Source organism: Tachypleus tridentatus, chromosome 4 (assembly GCF_004210375.1).
Source record: "Tachypleus tridentatus isolate NWPU-2018 chromosome 4, ASM421037v1, whole genome shotgun sequence".
Taxonomy (NCBI): Eukaryota; Metazoa; Arthropoda; class Merostomata; order Xiphosura; family Limulidae; genus Tachypleus; species Tachypleus tridentatus.
The window spans coordinates 106757515-106770764 of NC_134828.1; the positions used below are offsets into that span (position 1 = coordinate 106757515).

At 32.6% G+C, this 13250-nt stretch overlaps 1 protein-coding gene across 2 annotated transcripts in view; it reads right to left on the minus strand.

Moving 5' to 3' along the window:
- Positions 1–13250, minus strand: part of LOC143249850 (electrogenic aspartate/glutamate antiporter Aralar, mitochondrial-like) — an 87548-nt gene that overhangs the window by 21990 nt on the left and 52308 nt on the right. For both annotated transcript variants that reach the window (XM_076500399.1, XM_076500398.1), the window contains 2 exons: positions 6181–6389; positions 5033–5113 (listed from right to left, as the gene is read on the minus strand). In XM_076500399.1, coding sequence (XP_076356514.1) covers positions 5033–5113; positions 6181–6389 — 290 coding nt within the window. The remainder of the gene's footprint in view (positions 1–5032; positions 5114–6180; positions 6390–13250) is intronic.

Consider the following 13250-nt stretch of genomic DNA (forward strand, 5'->3'; position numbering starts at 1 on the left):
TGTGTATTACCAACAAAATTGCAAATTAAATTTAATGAGAATTTTAAAGCTCCTGAAGAAGTCCATCAGAAAAATTGTTTTCATACAAATTACAACTTTTAATTAAATAAAAGTTAATACATATTTTAGTGAGATTTTGACAATTTCCTGTATTCTCAAAGAGTTTGTCTTCAAGTAGCCACAGTGATCTTGAAAATAAATATGAAAAGTGGAAATCTCATAGCAGAATGGTTCGAGGACACAATGGAATTTGTTTATATCTATATTAACCATTCTAACAGTTTAAGAAATTACACAAGCACAGCAGTGAAATTTGAAATGAAACTCAACAATTAGAACTCATCAAATTAGTGCTTTTAGGTTGACTGAAGAAAAAAACGTGTGAGTAATCAAACACCAGAGCTACATGAAAGTGCCCAAAGATGCAAGTAATGAGAGATGACTGTTAACTGCAGTGTAGTTTGAGATCTCCTTCAACATTCAGTGGCAAAAAGAAAAAAGAAAGCCAGTAAAGAAACAAATATAGTGGAATACAGCCCAAAAAATAATACAGTCAAATTGTTCCAAAGAATATTTTAGAAGGATGAGCTGGCAAACCCAACTGGTTTAGAGTAGAAAGGGATAAGTCCAAAGAGAAGACATGTCATGGTAAAAGACAGTTTAGACTTGCAGACTGAGCAAGATTGCAACAGAAAGCTTTCACAAAACAAAATATGATTTGGATGTGAACAAATACTTAGTGAGGAAACATATGGAAGAGAGATGGGAGAAAGCATTAATTCATCCTCTGGGGTAACAAAGTTTTTGAAGGAAACAAACAGCAAGGAAACAGCAAAGTAATCCATATGCCAGAGTATGGAAGCATCTAAGATCATAAACAAATAGGAAATAATATTTTAAGAGATAAATGATGCAAATAACAGGAGACCAATGGCCAAAGGAGAAGTATGCAAGAGTCCAAAGAACTACATCAAGGTACAGGTTGGAAAGAATTAGATAAGGTTAGCAACAGAAGAAAAAAAAAAGTCAAAGAAATGAATTAAAACCTGAAAATACAGCAAAGCTGTAAGCAATGTTTTTCAGTAGTCTTTACTGGCTGAAACAGGCAAGCCCTCATCAAAAACCAGGTAAAGAAGGATGTAAGATGTGGAAAAGTACAATGACGTGGTGAAAGGAGTGACAAACAGATCAGAGGCAGTAGTCAGCCCATTTACATTGTTAGAGTGGAAGGGTAAAAGGCTGACAAAAAGAGAGAAAGTGGGCTATATGTGGAAAGATTAAATTAATTTTGCAAATGACCAAATAACTTTTACATGAGAAGATGAGAGTGCAATACCTGTTATGATAGATCGATGACCATAGTTGGCAAATGAGGAGCTTCTACAGAGGAAGGGGGAGAGGCTTCCCAGATAACAAATCAAGCAGGAGAAGAAACACAAAGAAGCAATTAGAAACACTTGAAAGAGGTGTGGAGAATGATCATGAACCTGAAGAAGGTGAAAAATATGGTAGGCAATAAAAAGACAGATTAAACCAATACTAGCTCAGAGCACTGACAACCACAGTGTTTGTGTATGAGAAGGATGGCCAAAAGAAGGAAAGCTTGAAATTGGGAGTAGTTACAAAAGTGTCAATGATTTTGGTTCTGAAATGGGAATATAAATTTACTGATAGATGAAAGAATGAATGCATAGGATGGATCCTGTCCAACTGAGACAAGCAAGTGTATACTTGATGTAAATGGATCATCAGATGATGACTTGATAATGAAGTTTGCAAGTCTGATAAGTTACAATTATTTCCAAAATACTGATATACAGAGATTGTTCCTTGGGAAGCCAGACCTCAGAGAGAGTGGTGGTGTTTACAACCACTTCCCCCAAACCAGAATGAGAGGAACTGACATAAAGAAGTAAGTTAGGATGAAGTGTTGAGGGTGCATAGCATAGGTTATGTTAGGATCATCATTACACGTGGATGTAGAGAACGACAGAAACACAAGAGTGAAAAAAGAATTGTTCCAATGATTCCAAACAGTCCACTGAAGGAGTTACACAAGGCTAAGAAGTAATCAGAGGCTCTAGAAAAATCAAAGGATCTTAACAGTGCGAGAGTCTCTCTTGCAGAAAGTAATGAAGAAAGGAGCACCTTAAAGACCATATCTGTTTGCAAAGATGCAATGCAAAAGACTTAAACCTGTCCAACATTGAAATAAAGAAAAACTCCCACGTGGACAAAATACTTTTGGAGTCAAAATGGACTTCAAAAATTTGGCCAACCAGCTCAGACGTGAAACTTCTTGAAGACAAATGGAGATAGAAGTTGCAGAATCCTGTTGAGATGACACCAGGAGAAACCAGTCATCAATATAATAATGGAAACAAAGGCCCAGGAGAGGCATGCACAAAATGAAGGATTGGATGACTTGGTTGAAAACATAACAGGTTGTGACTATACTGCAAAGAAGTGTACATAACTGAAATAATCTTATCCTGTGGATAAAATAGAGTAATTGATAGGATGCAGACAAAATGTGAAGAATGGAACAAAAAATGTAGATCTTGGTCATTTACAGTGAGGAAATGAGAGGGTCTAATGCAGGCTGAGAAAATAATCTAATCAGAAAAGAGGAACAACAAGAAAGTGATTCAGAGAAAAGTAGATGGCAGAGTGCTAATGTCCAGTCTTGTTGGGAATGACAGAAAATCTGAATAAAAGCCCTTAATGTGATGGGAGACTAAAGAGGTCACCATATCTTGAAAATGTTGTGTATGCAGAGAATCAGTGAGAGTGGATAGAAAAGAGGAAGTGAAAGCTAAGCATGAGAGCATTAAGAAAATCAAAAGGAAGAAACATGCTCAAGCCAAAGGTTGCTTAAGATTTGAAATCAAAGATGGGTAGAGTGGAAAGAGAAAGCATTGAAAGGACCAAAACTCAGGAATGGCTCCAAATAAGTCACCACCAAAAGAAATGGCACACACAAAGAAAAGTAGGTGAACTGGAAACAAGAAAGATAGAGAACTGAGATACCCATAGACGAGCAAATCAGGAAACTAAATAAACAGTAGATGACTTCTGGCAAGAAGCCTCAACCCAAGTTTTGAAAGAGTGAGAAATATTTCCACAGATCTGGTATACATTAAAAGAAGCAAGAGAAAGGCCATGGAAATAAAGAGGAAGGGAGGTGGACACTTGAAAGAAATGTATCCTGATTGAGAAAATCTCAAAAACAAAAAACGAGATTAAAAAAAAATAGAAGAGAAAGAAATAGGATCCAAAGTGGCAAACATTAAAAATGGATGTTCCCAATAAAACTTCATGAGCTACAATAAAAAAAAAATATGTTGAGAATATGAAGGTGCTGGATAAAGGTAAGCCAAAAATGAGTAGATTGTTGGCAAGAAACAAAGAGGAAGAAAGAAAAGCAAGCACTTGAAGAAAAGGAGTCTCAAGGAAAGAAAAAGGGTCATGAAGATGGGAAGAACATAGAAAACATTGATGAATAAGAAGTTGGGACAAAAAGCCACAGTGTCGATCCAAATTTCAGAAGTGCATAGAAACAAGTAAGGTTTCTGAACTACTAAAAACAGAACAAAGTTTGACATGGGTAAACTGGCTTTTAGTATAGTCAAACCAGAAAACATTCTTAGTTATTCAACAAAATCTGCCATAAAAAATGCAAGATAATTTACTGTAAACCAAAAATTATAGTGATATTACATCTGAGATAGATATCACAGAAACAACTGATCAAAGTTCACTATATGTCGGACTAATCTTACACATCGTACGACTTGATGTACATTTTAATTACTTAATTATTTGTTTAGAAAGTTAAACAAATCAAACAAACTTAGAATCATCATTAGAGAGATGTTTGTGAATCACAGTGGAGAACTTTCTACAAATACATATATTTTTACACAGAAACAAGTTTCGATTGTCATAAATTTAATAAATCTGGTTCTAGACAAAAAAAACTTAAAGGATGTAAGAGTAATAAACTATACAAACAACTACACTACCACTACCCTAATGTAAATCTTATTCAAGTATATTACTACTTTTTTAACTGAACTTCAAGTTCGAGTTTCAATCTCATTGCTTGTAAAATACTCCAAGTATTCAATAAAAACAAGAAAAATGAATATACATCCATATTGTGTGTATTTGAAAAGATGTTTTATGTGCATTAAACAATACCTATGCAAAGGCAAAATATTAAAAAGAAATTTCCAATATTGAACTGTAACACAGTAAATTAGCATTATTAAAAATAAGGCACAGCCCTAAAAGCCTCTGAACATTGTGGTGGTCACCATTATCAGGACTCTTATGCCAACCTGAACCAACTATGAGATACTCTGAGAAATATATTTTAATAAAAGTTTTAATACCCATACCAGCTATGTGAAGTTACTTAAATTTCATTTCACTAACTTACAGTGCTATCAGTGTCTAGACATGCATTAACCTCTTACCCTTTTGTTACAGATACAGGGTGTTCAGAAAGTCACTGTGCAGTTTTGTCTGTTAATAAATATGTAAGTGCACAGTGATTTCGAACACCCTGTATAATGCTTAACAAATGCAAGTATCTCAATCAATCTAAAAAACAATAATAACTGAAAATTAGCTCACACGAGCAACTGCTTGGCATTGCTACATCACAACTGCAACAAAAAAACATGTACTAAAATATATTTTAACTTGCAATTACACTTCAACAATTAAAAAAAATAATTATACTGTAAGCCTGTTAACCACAGGGAAGATATTGCTTAATGTCAAATACAAGTCCCATATGAGTATTATCTGAATTATTTTTAAGAATTTTCACAAAATTTACAAAGTTGCTACCTTACAATTGAAGTTAAAACACATTGTATATTTTATATTATAGAACAAATCATATTATGCAAAATATTTAATAAAAAAAATGTGTAGAACTGAAAAAAATACCAGAATTGCACAATCCTGTTTCACATTGAACAAGAACAAAAGCTGTAAAAGGTAAAGTACTGAAACTCACACAGCCACCTGCCAGAATTTCTCCCCACAGAGGTATATCCAGTTTCTCTGATGTAAATTTATCTCTCACAAAATCATTCACCTGTAATTAGAATAATAGTCCATGTTTTAGTTTTAATGAGAGCTTTGTAAAAATATTATTGCTAGATCTACTGAAGACAAGAAATACAATTCAGGTTTAGTACTAAATCTCTATTTCAATGCAGAAAATTAAACCTAATTGATAAGAAATCTGTTTGTTAAATGTCATAAAATAAATGAGTGAACAGATGAGATGTCACTAACAATGTACGGTTTACGTTCAAGAATATTATAGAAGGGAAGCAAGCAGCAACATTTTGGCTAATGCTATAAACACAAACTGCAACAAGGTATGGCACTTAGGTTAATTCTAAAATGGTAAATTGACAAGATCATAGCTTAATCATTTTTAGATCCCTGGTATCATTTGTTTGTTTGTTTTGAATTTCACTCAAAGTTACATGAGGGTTATCTGTGCTAGCCATCCCTAATTTTGCAATGTAAGACTAGACGGAACGCAGCTAGTCATTACCACTGCCAATTCTTGGGCTACTCTTTTATACCAACAAATAATGGGGTTGACTGTTACATTATAATGCCCTAATGGCTAAAGGATGAGTATGTTTGGTATGACGTGGATTCAAACCTGTGACCCTCAAATTACAAGTTGAGTGCACTAATCACCTGGCCATGATGAACCCTCTAGTATCATACACTATAACTGTGTATATTCTGTTACTTATGTAACATATACAAAAAAACGAAAAGTTAATATTTAGCTTGTTCATAGGAAACATGTAATGAAAAAGTATGTGATGATATTTTGGTTCAATCTGACATTAAATTATGATCAAAACCCAATTGATTCTTTGGGGAATGTGCCAAAGATTATGTCTCGACTCTTTTTATATGTATGAAAAAAAGTTACATTTAAAACATAATCATATTCTAGTTGATTTTTAAAATAAATATAGATCAGACACCAAACAGTGCACGGTAATATCTGTATTAAATTTTCATAAGATAATAAAAACTGAGAGACTGTGGTTCATAAATCCAATAATATGAGAAATGATAATTAAAAACAATAATACCTTTTCACAATGTTTAAATAAATAACAATATTACCGTTAACTTAATGGCCTTTTCAGGACATACACCAACAAGTTGAGGCATTAGGCCACGGTACAGTCCAAAAATTCCTTCGTGTCGAATTACTTTCTTTGCACAGTCAAAACTGTTTCTGTACATTAGCTCTCCAATGTAAGAGCCAGAGCGCTGATTCTGCATTCTTGTCTTGACTAAGTCTATTGGATAAACTACTGTTGCTCCAGCAGCTATTAATAATGAAAGAAACATATTTGCATACTTTTATCATTCTTATAATTTGTTTCCATACTTCAAACTATGTATTAATTTATTTATAAGCTCTTGAATAAACATAATAAAGCAAGTTAATTAAGCACTAATCATAAACTTGTAGAATACAATCTTATTAACCCATCATTAGGTATATTAAACAAACAAAAAGATTGTTTGAAAAACTTTAATTTTTGATTTGCAGCAAAGTATTTTGGCAAAAATACCCATGTTCCCTTAAATGTTTTTGTTATCAATACTAAATGTCTTGCAAGGTGGTGAGGCTGTATTTACCAATTACATGCTAAAAAATCATAAAGACAAAACAGCTGAACCAAACAAAATACATCATTTTAATAAGAGCAAATAATAATGAGAAACTTACTGAGCAAAGATCTGTGAACTATCAACATTACTGTGGTGAAATAAATAAAAATCTACAATATACACAAATGTTAACTGGATAGTAACTGACTTTTTTATATGGTAAAATTAATAAAATCAGGCTATAAAACTTAAAAAAACAAGAATATTCTCATACAAATCTATAAACCACATGATACATCTCACTCTTTTCATAATTTTAATCCTAAAAATAATAATATACACATGAAATTATGTATTAAATGTAACATCAACTGGATTTTTAAAAATATATATATTTATTTAAACAAACATTGTGAATGTTATTAAGAAGCTCTATTTCTTTATAACGTGTTTTTCAGTATTTTCAAACATTAAAAACATTAGGCATGTTAACCAGTAGACCACACCTAGTCAGGAGGCAAAGTTGTTAGATGCAAAAATTTCCATGATTATCAGCCCTCTGCAAACTGGTCAAAATGTGTTACTTGTTTTAAAAAAATTACATATATAGAATTATGTTTTATATAATGTTGTGAATACTACAATAAACAACACATTTTACATGTTAAAACAACTTTCGACTTGTCTCAACATATGACAAAATTTGTTTTGATACAAAAGCCAGAAACGGTGGAATCTAAACACTGCAGTTACAAGATGAAATTGAACACGATAGCATGCACTAGTTGTATGCTCACAGATTCTTGATGTATATACTGCATCACAAAGAAAGAAGTGGTTGCTCATATGGTCTTTGGATGGACTACAGAATACTATAAAATGGCTAATGAAACTTAAAAGAATCCAGAAGGGAAGACAGCACAAAGAACCATAGTGATGCAGGAAATCCCTGGCTAATATAAAGCAGCATCATTGTTTTTAAAACTGTAGGTCGGTATTGTCTGACAGAATGTATGGACTGCATTTTGTGACTACAACTTCACTATAAACAGCTAGAAAAGTCACTTGTTTCCAAAGCCAATGACTGGAAAAATATTTGTAGCCCTCACTACTTTTGTCATTAGATGTTACTGCTTTGCTGATAAAATAAACAAAATTTTGTAACTACCATTTGTTGCCAGCAGTTAGTGAAGTTAAGACTAAAACTGGTGAGATTGGAATGGCTTTGTGAGCCTTACTTGGATCTTACTGAGCAGTGCCACAAGGGATATATGTACAGGATAATGGATGATATCTGTAACTTACTGCACACTTTGGGTGGGTCAAGTTGGAAACAATGTCTGGAACATCAGTTTGCACAACTAAGTGTTGAATACAACAATTCAAACATTCAGCTGAAAAGCTGTTGTGACCTTTGCCTTCTAAGCTAATGAAAACATTTCTGCTATGAAACAGTCATCCAATATTTTGTAATAAATGCTGAGAATCTACTAACTTCTCCAAAAATACCCTCACTAGACCCTCAGAACTAATAAATGTGTGCAAGACATTTAGGTATAGCCAGCAGGAGCTGTGTTCTAGATCAATACAATATGTAAATCAGGTTACAGTGAATATAAAAATAATATGTTTTACTGAATTGGACCTGCCCATGTTTACTTTTCTGTAGCACTAATTGTAATGGACTGACTTGCAGTGGAGATACTGTAAGTTTAAAGTTCAACTACTGATGTTAGCATCTATCAAGACTAGTAAATATACTTTACTGAGGAATATTGTACTGAGCATCCCAGGTGGAAAGAGCATGTGATTAATATACAAGGTGAGGGAAGTAAACGTTAATCCAGATGAGGGGATTTTTGATTGAAAATGCTTATTTCGTAACACCTTAAAACAACTTTCACTACAAACAGTTGGCAAGAGTTAACTAAACTATGACAATTGATGTATATATTACACAGTTCACAGTACTACCCCAAGCTGATTACAACAGTAATGACAGACAATGCCATTAGTGATCTGTCTACAGCTACTAACATATGTAATAATATGCATTGTGGTATATGTTAATAAGTGTATTTGTATGTGTGTGTTGTTTTCATATGTGTATGGAGCTTTAAAAGAATCATTCATTAGTCTTGTGTAACACAAGTGAATCAATCACTAAAAATAACTGGCAGACAATATCTGAATAAAGGAAAGATTTGATCATAACATTAAGACTGTGAAGTATGAACTAACAATGATCATTAGCTGTTAGTCATTAATGTGGAACACAGAACATTTCATTTTCAAGAGGTAATGAATTTTATAGAAAGAATGTGTATAATACACTCATGCTGTCACAGAAAGAAAACACCATTTGATCTGTTGCTGTATTAGAATTAATTAAGAACATTTAAACTGGATCAAGTTGAATTATTTTTGGGTAGATTAACTCTGTGAAGTTATATCCAAAAACAATAGCAGCTGTTGTGTCCAAATTATAGTGTTCCAAGTATCATATTTTGTTGTGAGCAATTTTTACCTTCATTTACACAGATTACAATATTTCTGAAAAACAGTTTCCTGAATATTTTAGTAAGAGTGGCAACTATGTTTGAGAATTCAAACTGTTCAGAGGTAAGAAGTAATACCTGTGTGATACTGCTCCTTGCTCATTAATGATTAGATAAACTTGTAACTGAAAGGAGTTACAAAAAAACGATGTGTTATTGAACTGCCATATTCAGAGTATGAAGGTTAGAACTCACAAAATAGCTTAAGTGTGTGTTTCTTGTTTGGAAACCTGGGAACTGTTCTCTATAACAAACAGACAGTAGTAAAATAAATATGCCTAAATTAAAAGATAGCTTTAGATCACCACCATGGCAAAAGCACCCTCACACAGAACAGCAATGTTGTGGTCAAACACATTACCTGATAAAGCCTGATATCCACATGTGATATATGACTATGCTTGAGTACAGATAATACAATGAAACAATCAATATCTTTGGAAAAGCAAAAAGTCAAAATCATAAGCTTGAATAGTGAAATGAACATTATAATGTGACACATTAAGTTTCTGACACTTACTGTGCATGTCCCTTCTTGTTACGTTTCAATACTAAATGAACATTTTTAGAAATGTGTATAGATAGTTGTTGTACCTAAAAACATAGAATTTATCTATCCCAAAATGTTATAGACATTTAGACTTCAAAATTATTTTAAACCATTTTAATTTTACTTACTTTATACAAATACTTATAATAGAGGGAGAGATCCACAAACTCTTAAAAGACTCGTAACTTATCTAAAGTATCTAAACACATACAGTAATCCAATATAGTTTCTAAAAATTTAACATAAATTTAAATGTTAACTAGAAACTTCACATTTTCCCTGTTTTAGATGTCACAATTAGTAACAGTTACTAATAGAAGAAAATAAAGGTCTTCAAGAAATGTTACCATTTCCTCATGAATTTTGTCACAGGGTACAGATTACAAAGGAAATTGTTTTAATACAAAAAAACTTCAACTTTACAAATCATAGAATCAGTAATTAATAATTTTGGTGTCACTCACATGCTTCTCTTAGTAATAACAAGTATATTAGAAACTAGATAGAAAAATAAAGCTTCACCTCAAACCCACAGAAGTAGAAAAAAATAATATCCTGAATCAACAGGTTTATTTTCACAGGTGGTTGCAGTGCAGTTTTAATAATAGGTATGCCTTAAAATCACAACTAGTTTATAAACAAGTTTATTTCTTGAAATTGGAAACAAACCTTATAGTGTGTGCATTAAAGACAAAAATTCAGGACAATCAGTAGCAGACCACAAATGATTGAAAAGCTTTAAGAGTGAAGCATCAATTGATAGTGCCCCATTCAGAGATATCAAATAAGCAGAGCATGACATGCTACATCACTGCAAATGGAAATTCATCATAAAATATGTCATTGCAGAAGACCTATTAACTAAACAGCAAGTGCAAACACCACCAATGTGCTTCAATAAGATTCAGGTAATGTGCATGGGCTGGGGTTAAAGTGCACTTACCATAACCTTTTACAGAGTGCCATTCAACATGGTATTATGTATTTGATAACACAGTTGTTGACTATTCATTTTATCCTAAATGACTAAATCAGGGATATTTTATGAAAGAATAATAAACACCACAAACAATATAAAGGAACACTGAATACAACTGTAGATTTCATTTGAGGTTCTAGACGTTATATAACAACATACAAACTGTAAAAACACCACAAACAATATAAAGGAACACTGAAAACAACTGTAGATTTCATTTGAGGTTCTAGATGTTACATAACAAAAACATACAAACTGTAAAAAGAACATCGGCATATTTTTGTTCAATTTGATCAATGGTAGTTACAGAATAAAAAGGAACCAAAATATTGTAAAGTTTCCCATCAACTGATTAAAATACTTGTTTAAAAAAACAAAAACACTCCTCACTTGCAATGGAGTATTCTCGGCTAAACTTCTTCCCTTAAGATTTGACTAAATTCCTGTTTTTAAATATCTATTTTTACATTTAGTAGCTCATTTGATATGTATTAGCTCTAAGACTCATCTCCTGAGCTTACCATCATTTACTGATTCATCACAGTATTAGACGAAATGTCCATGTTTCCCTCATTTATGGGAGTTTCATTTTTTGTCATCTTATGAGAGACGTTTTCATCTAGATTTCTGTCTGTTCCTGGCAAATTGTCCATTTAAACACTTACCAGTCTGCACGTTACATCTTTCAGTTCAATTAAACCACTGTCTAATCTTTTGGGTTATTCTATAACAATTACATTTTTTCACCCAATTTGATTACACAAGTACTGAATATTCTCAATATTAATTTTGAACATTCTATATTTGTTAATCCTGGTGACAAAAAATTTATTTGACTAAAGTTTAATATCACCAAAAGAAGGGTATCCTAGCCCAAAACTTTGTAAATATTAAAACATCTATTTAACATTAGCTATTTTTTATTGTAAAAGTTTCTTTCCTTTTTTGTTAACACTCCGACCAAAAGACGTTTCTAGTCCTGATTTCTCCAAGCCCGTTCCCCTGGCTGTGGTTTCGCTAGATTGTAGATAGGGACAGTGGGAATCTCGTTAATCCATTCATTAATGGATTTAAATGGCAAATTCATTTAAATACAAAATTATTAGCCTAATATTAATAACCTTTCAAGTTGCTCTGGGGCCTATTAGGCTCCACTTTTCATAGGAGTGTTAACTGGCCAACAATAACAAACTGACTAAATCATGGTCTGATTCTTCACTCAATAATCAGCAGGCTAACCCTAGCCTAATTCACTCTTTACAAAACTGGCCTAAACTGTTTTAAAAATTCAAAACAATTTTGGACTTTAAGCTGCATACTTATTACACAGCATTAAACCTCTTCTCTCTGTGACCAAACAATGCTACAAATGTGCTCAATAAACTTTTGAGAGAAAATTCCAGATGTTAGGCTATGCACTCATTACTTGGCATCAAGCTTTCTTTTTCTGGTCAAAAATTTATCACTCCAACTTTTCAGAGTCCAAACCAGACAGACAGACATATCTTGAGTACAAATAATTTTGTAATAGATATGATTTGTTTGAGTATGTCAGATCTGCTCATTTTACTAAATGTTTGTCTCATTTCTTAAAGTACAAACACATAGTAAATTATATTTTGACTTGTAGTTAACATCCTTTCCTTAACACAGGAATGACTTGACCTCACACACATTTACCTATTCACCTGTGGGGTGAGAAAACTAAAACAAGCAGTAAATACAATAATGACTTATAAAAGAAATAAAATTATGGACATACTGATGCCAACTTGTGAAGCTTTATAGAACTTTGTACCCTATCATAATTTATTTACTGACCACAGGATAGCCCAATAAAACTACTACTAAACTTATATTCACAAACCACAAAAGATGAAATAATAAAGCAGCAACTAATCACTGAGTTGAATACTAAAACACAGAAGTGCAATTCAGTCATTTAGAGAACAAGTGATATTACATTACTTTTCACATGAACATTATATTATTTATTCTATTTTTGTTCTATTCTCTGTGGTTTCTTTTTTCCTCAATACAAGCCAATGATTTTAAATGACCATTTTGTACTAGACTGACATGGTCTAGTGGTTAGGGTGCTTTACTCACAACCTGAGAGTCAAGAATTCAAATCCTCATTGACAAACATGCTCACCACTTAGAGTTGCCAATCAGACCAGCCTCCCTGGTGTCAAAGCTTTTGGCTTTTAAATTACCAGTACATTGCAAACCAGTTGAGATTAAGATTATTACAGATGAAATAGTACAAGTGTCACATTCTTACTCAGGGTGTAAAATGTAGAAACCTATTTCCAATACGATTTTTCTCTCTTTCGTAACAAGCCGGTAAGGTTTTTATATTAGAACCAAAATGCCACAAGAGACTTTTATCCTCAACAATAACAAAACAAATTAAAAAGTTACTATCTTAATTGGGGAGTGAAAATAAGTCTTTATTTCAATCAAGCATTTGAATTATTCAGTA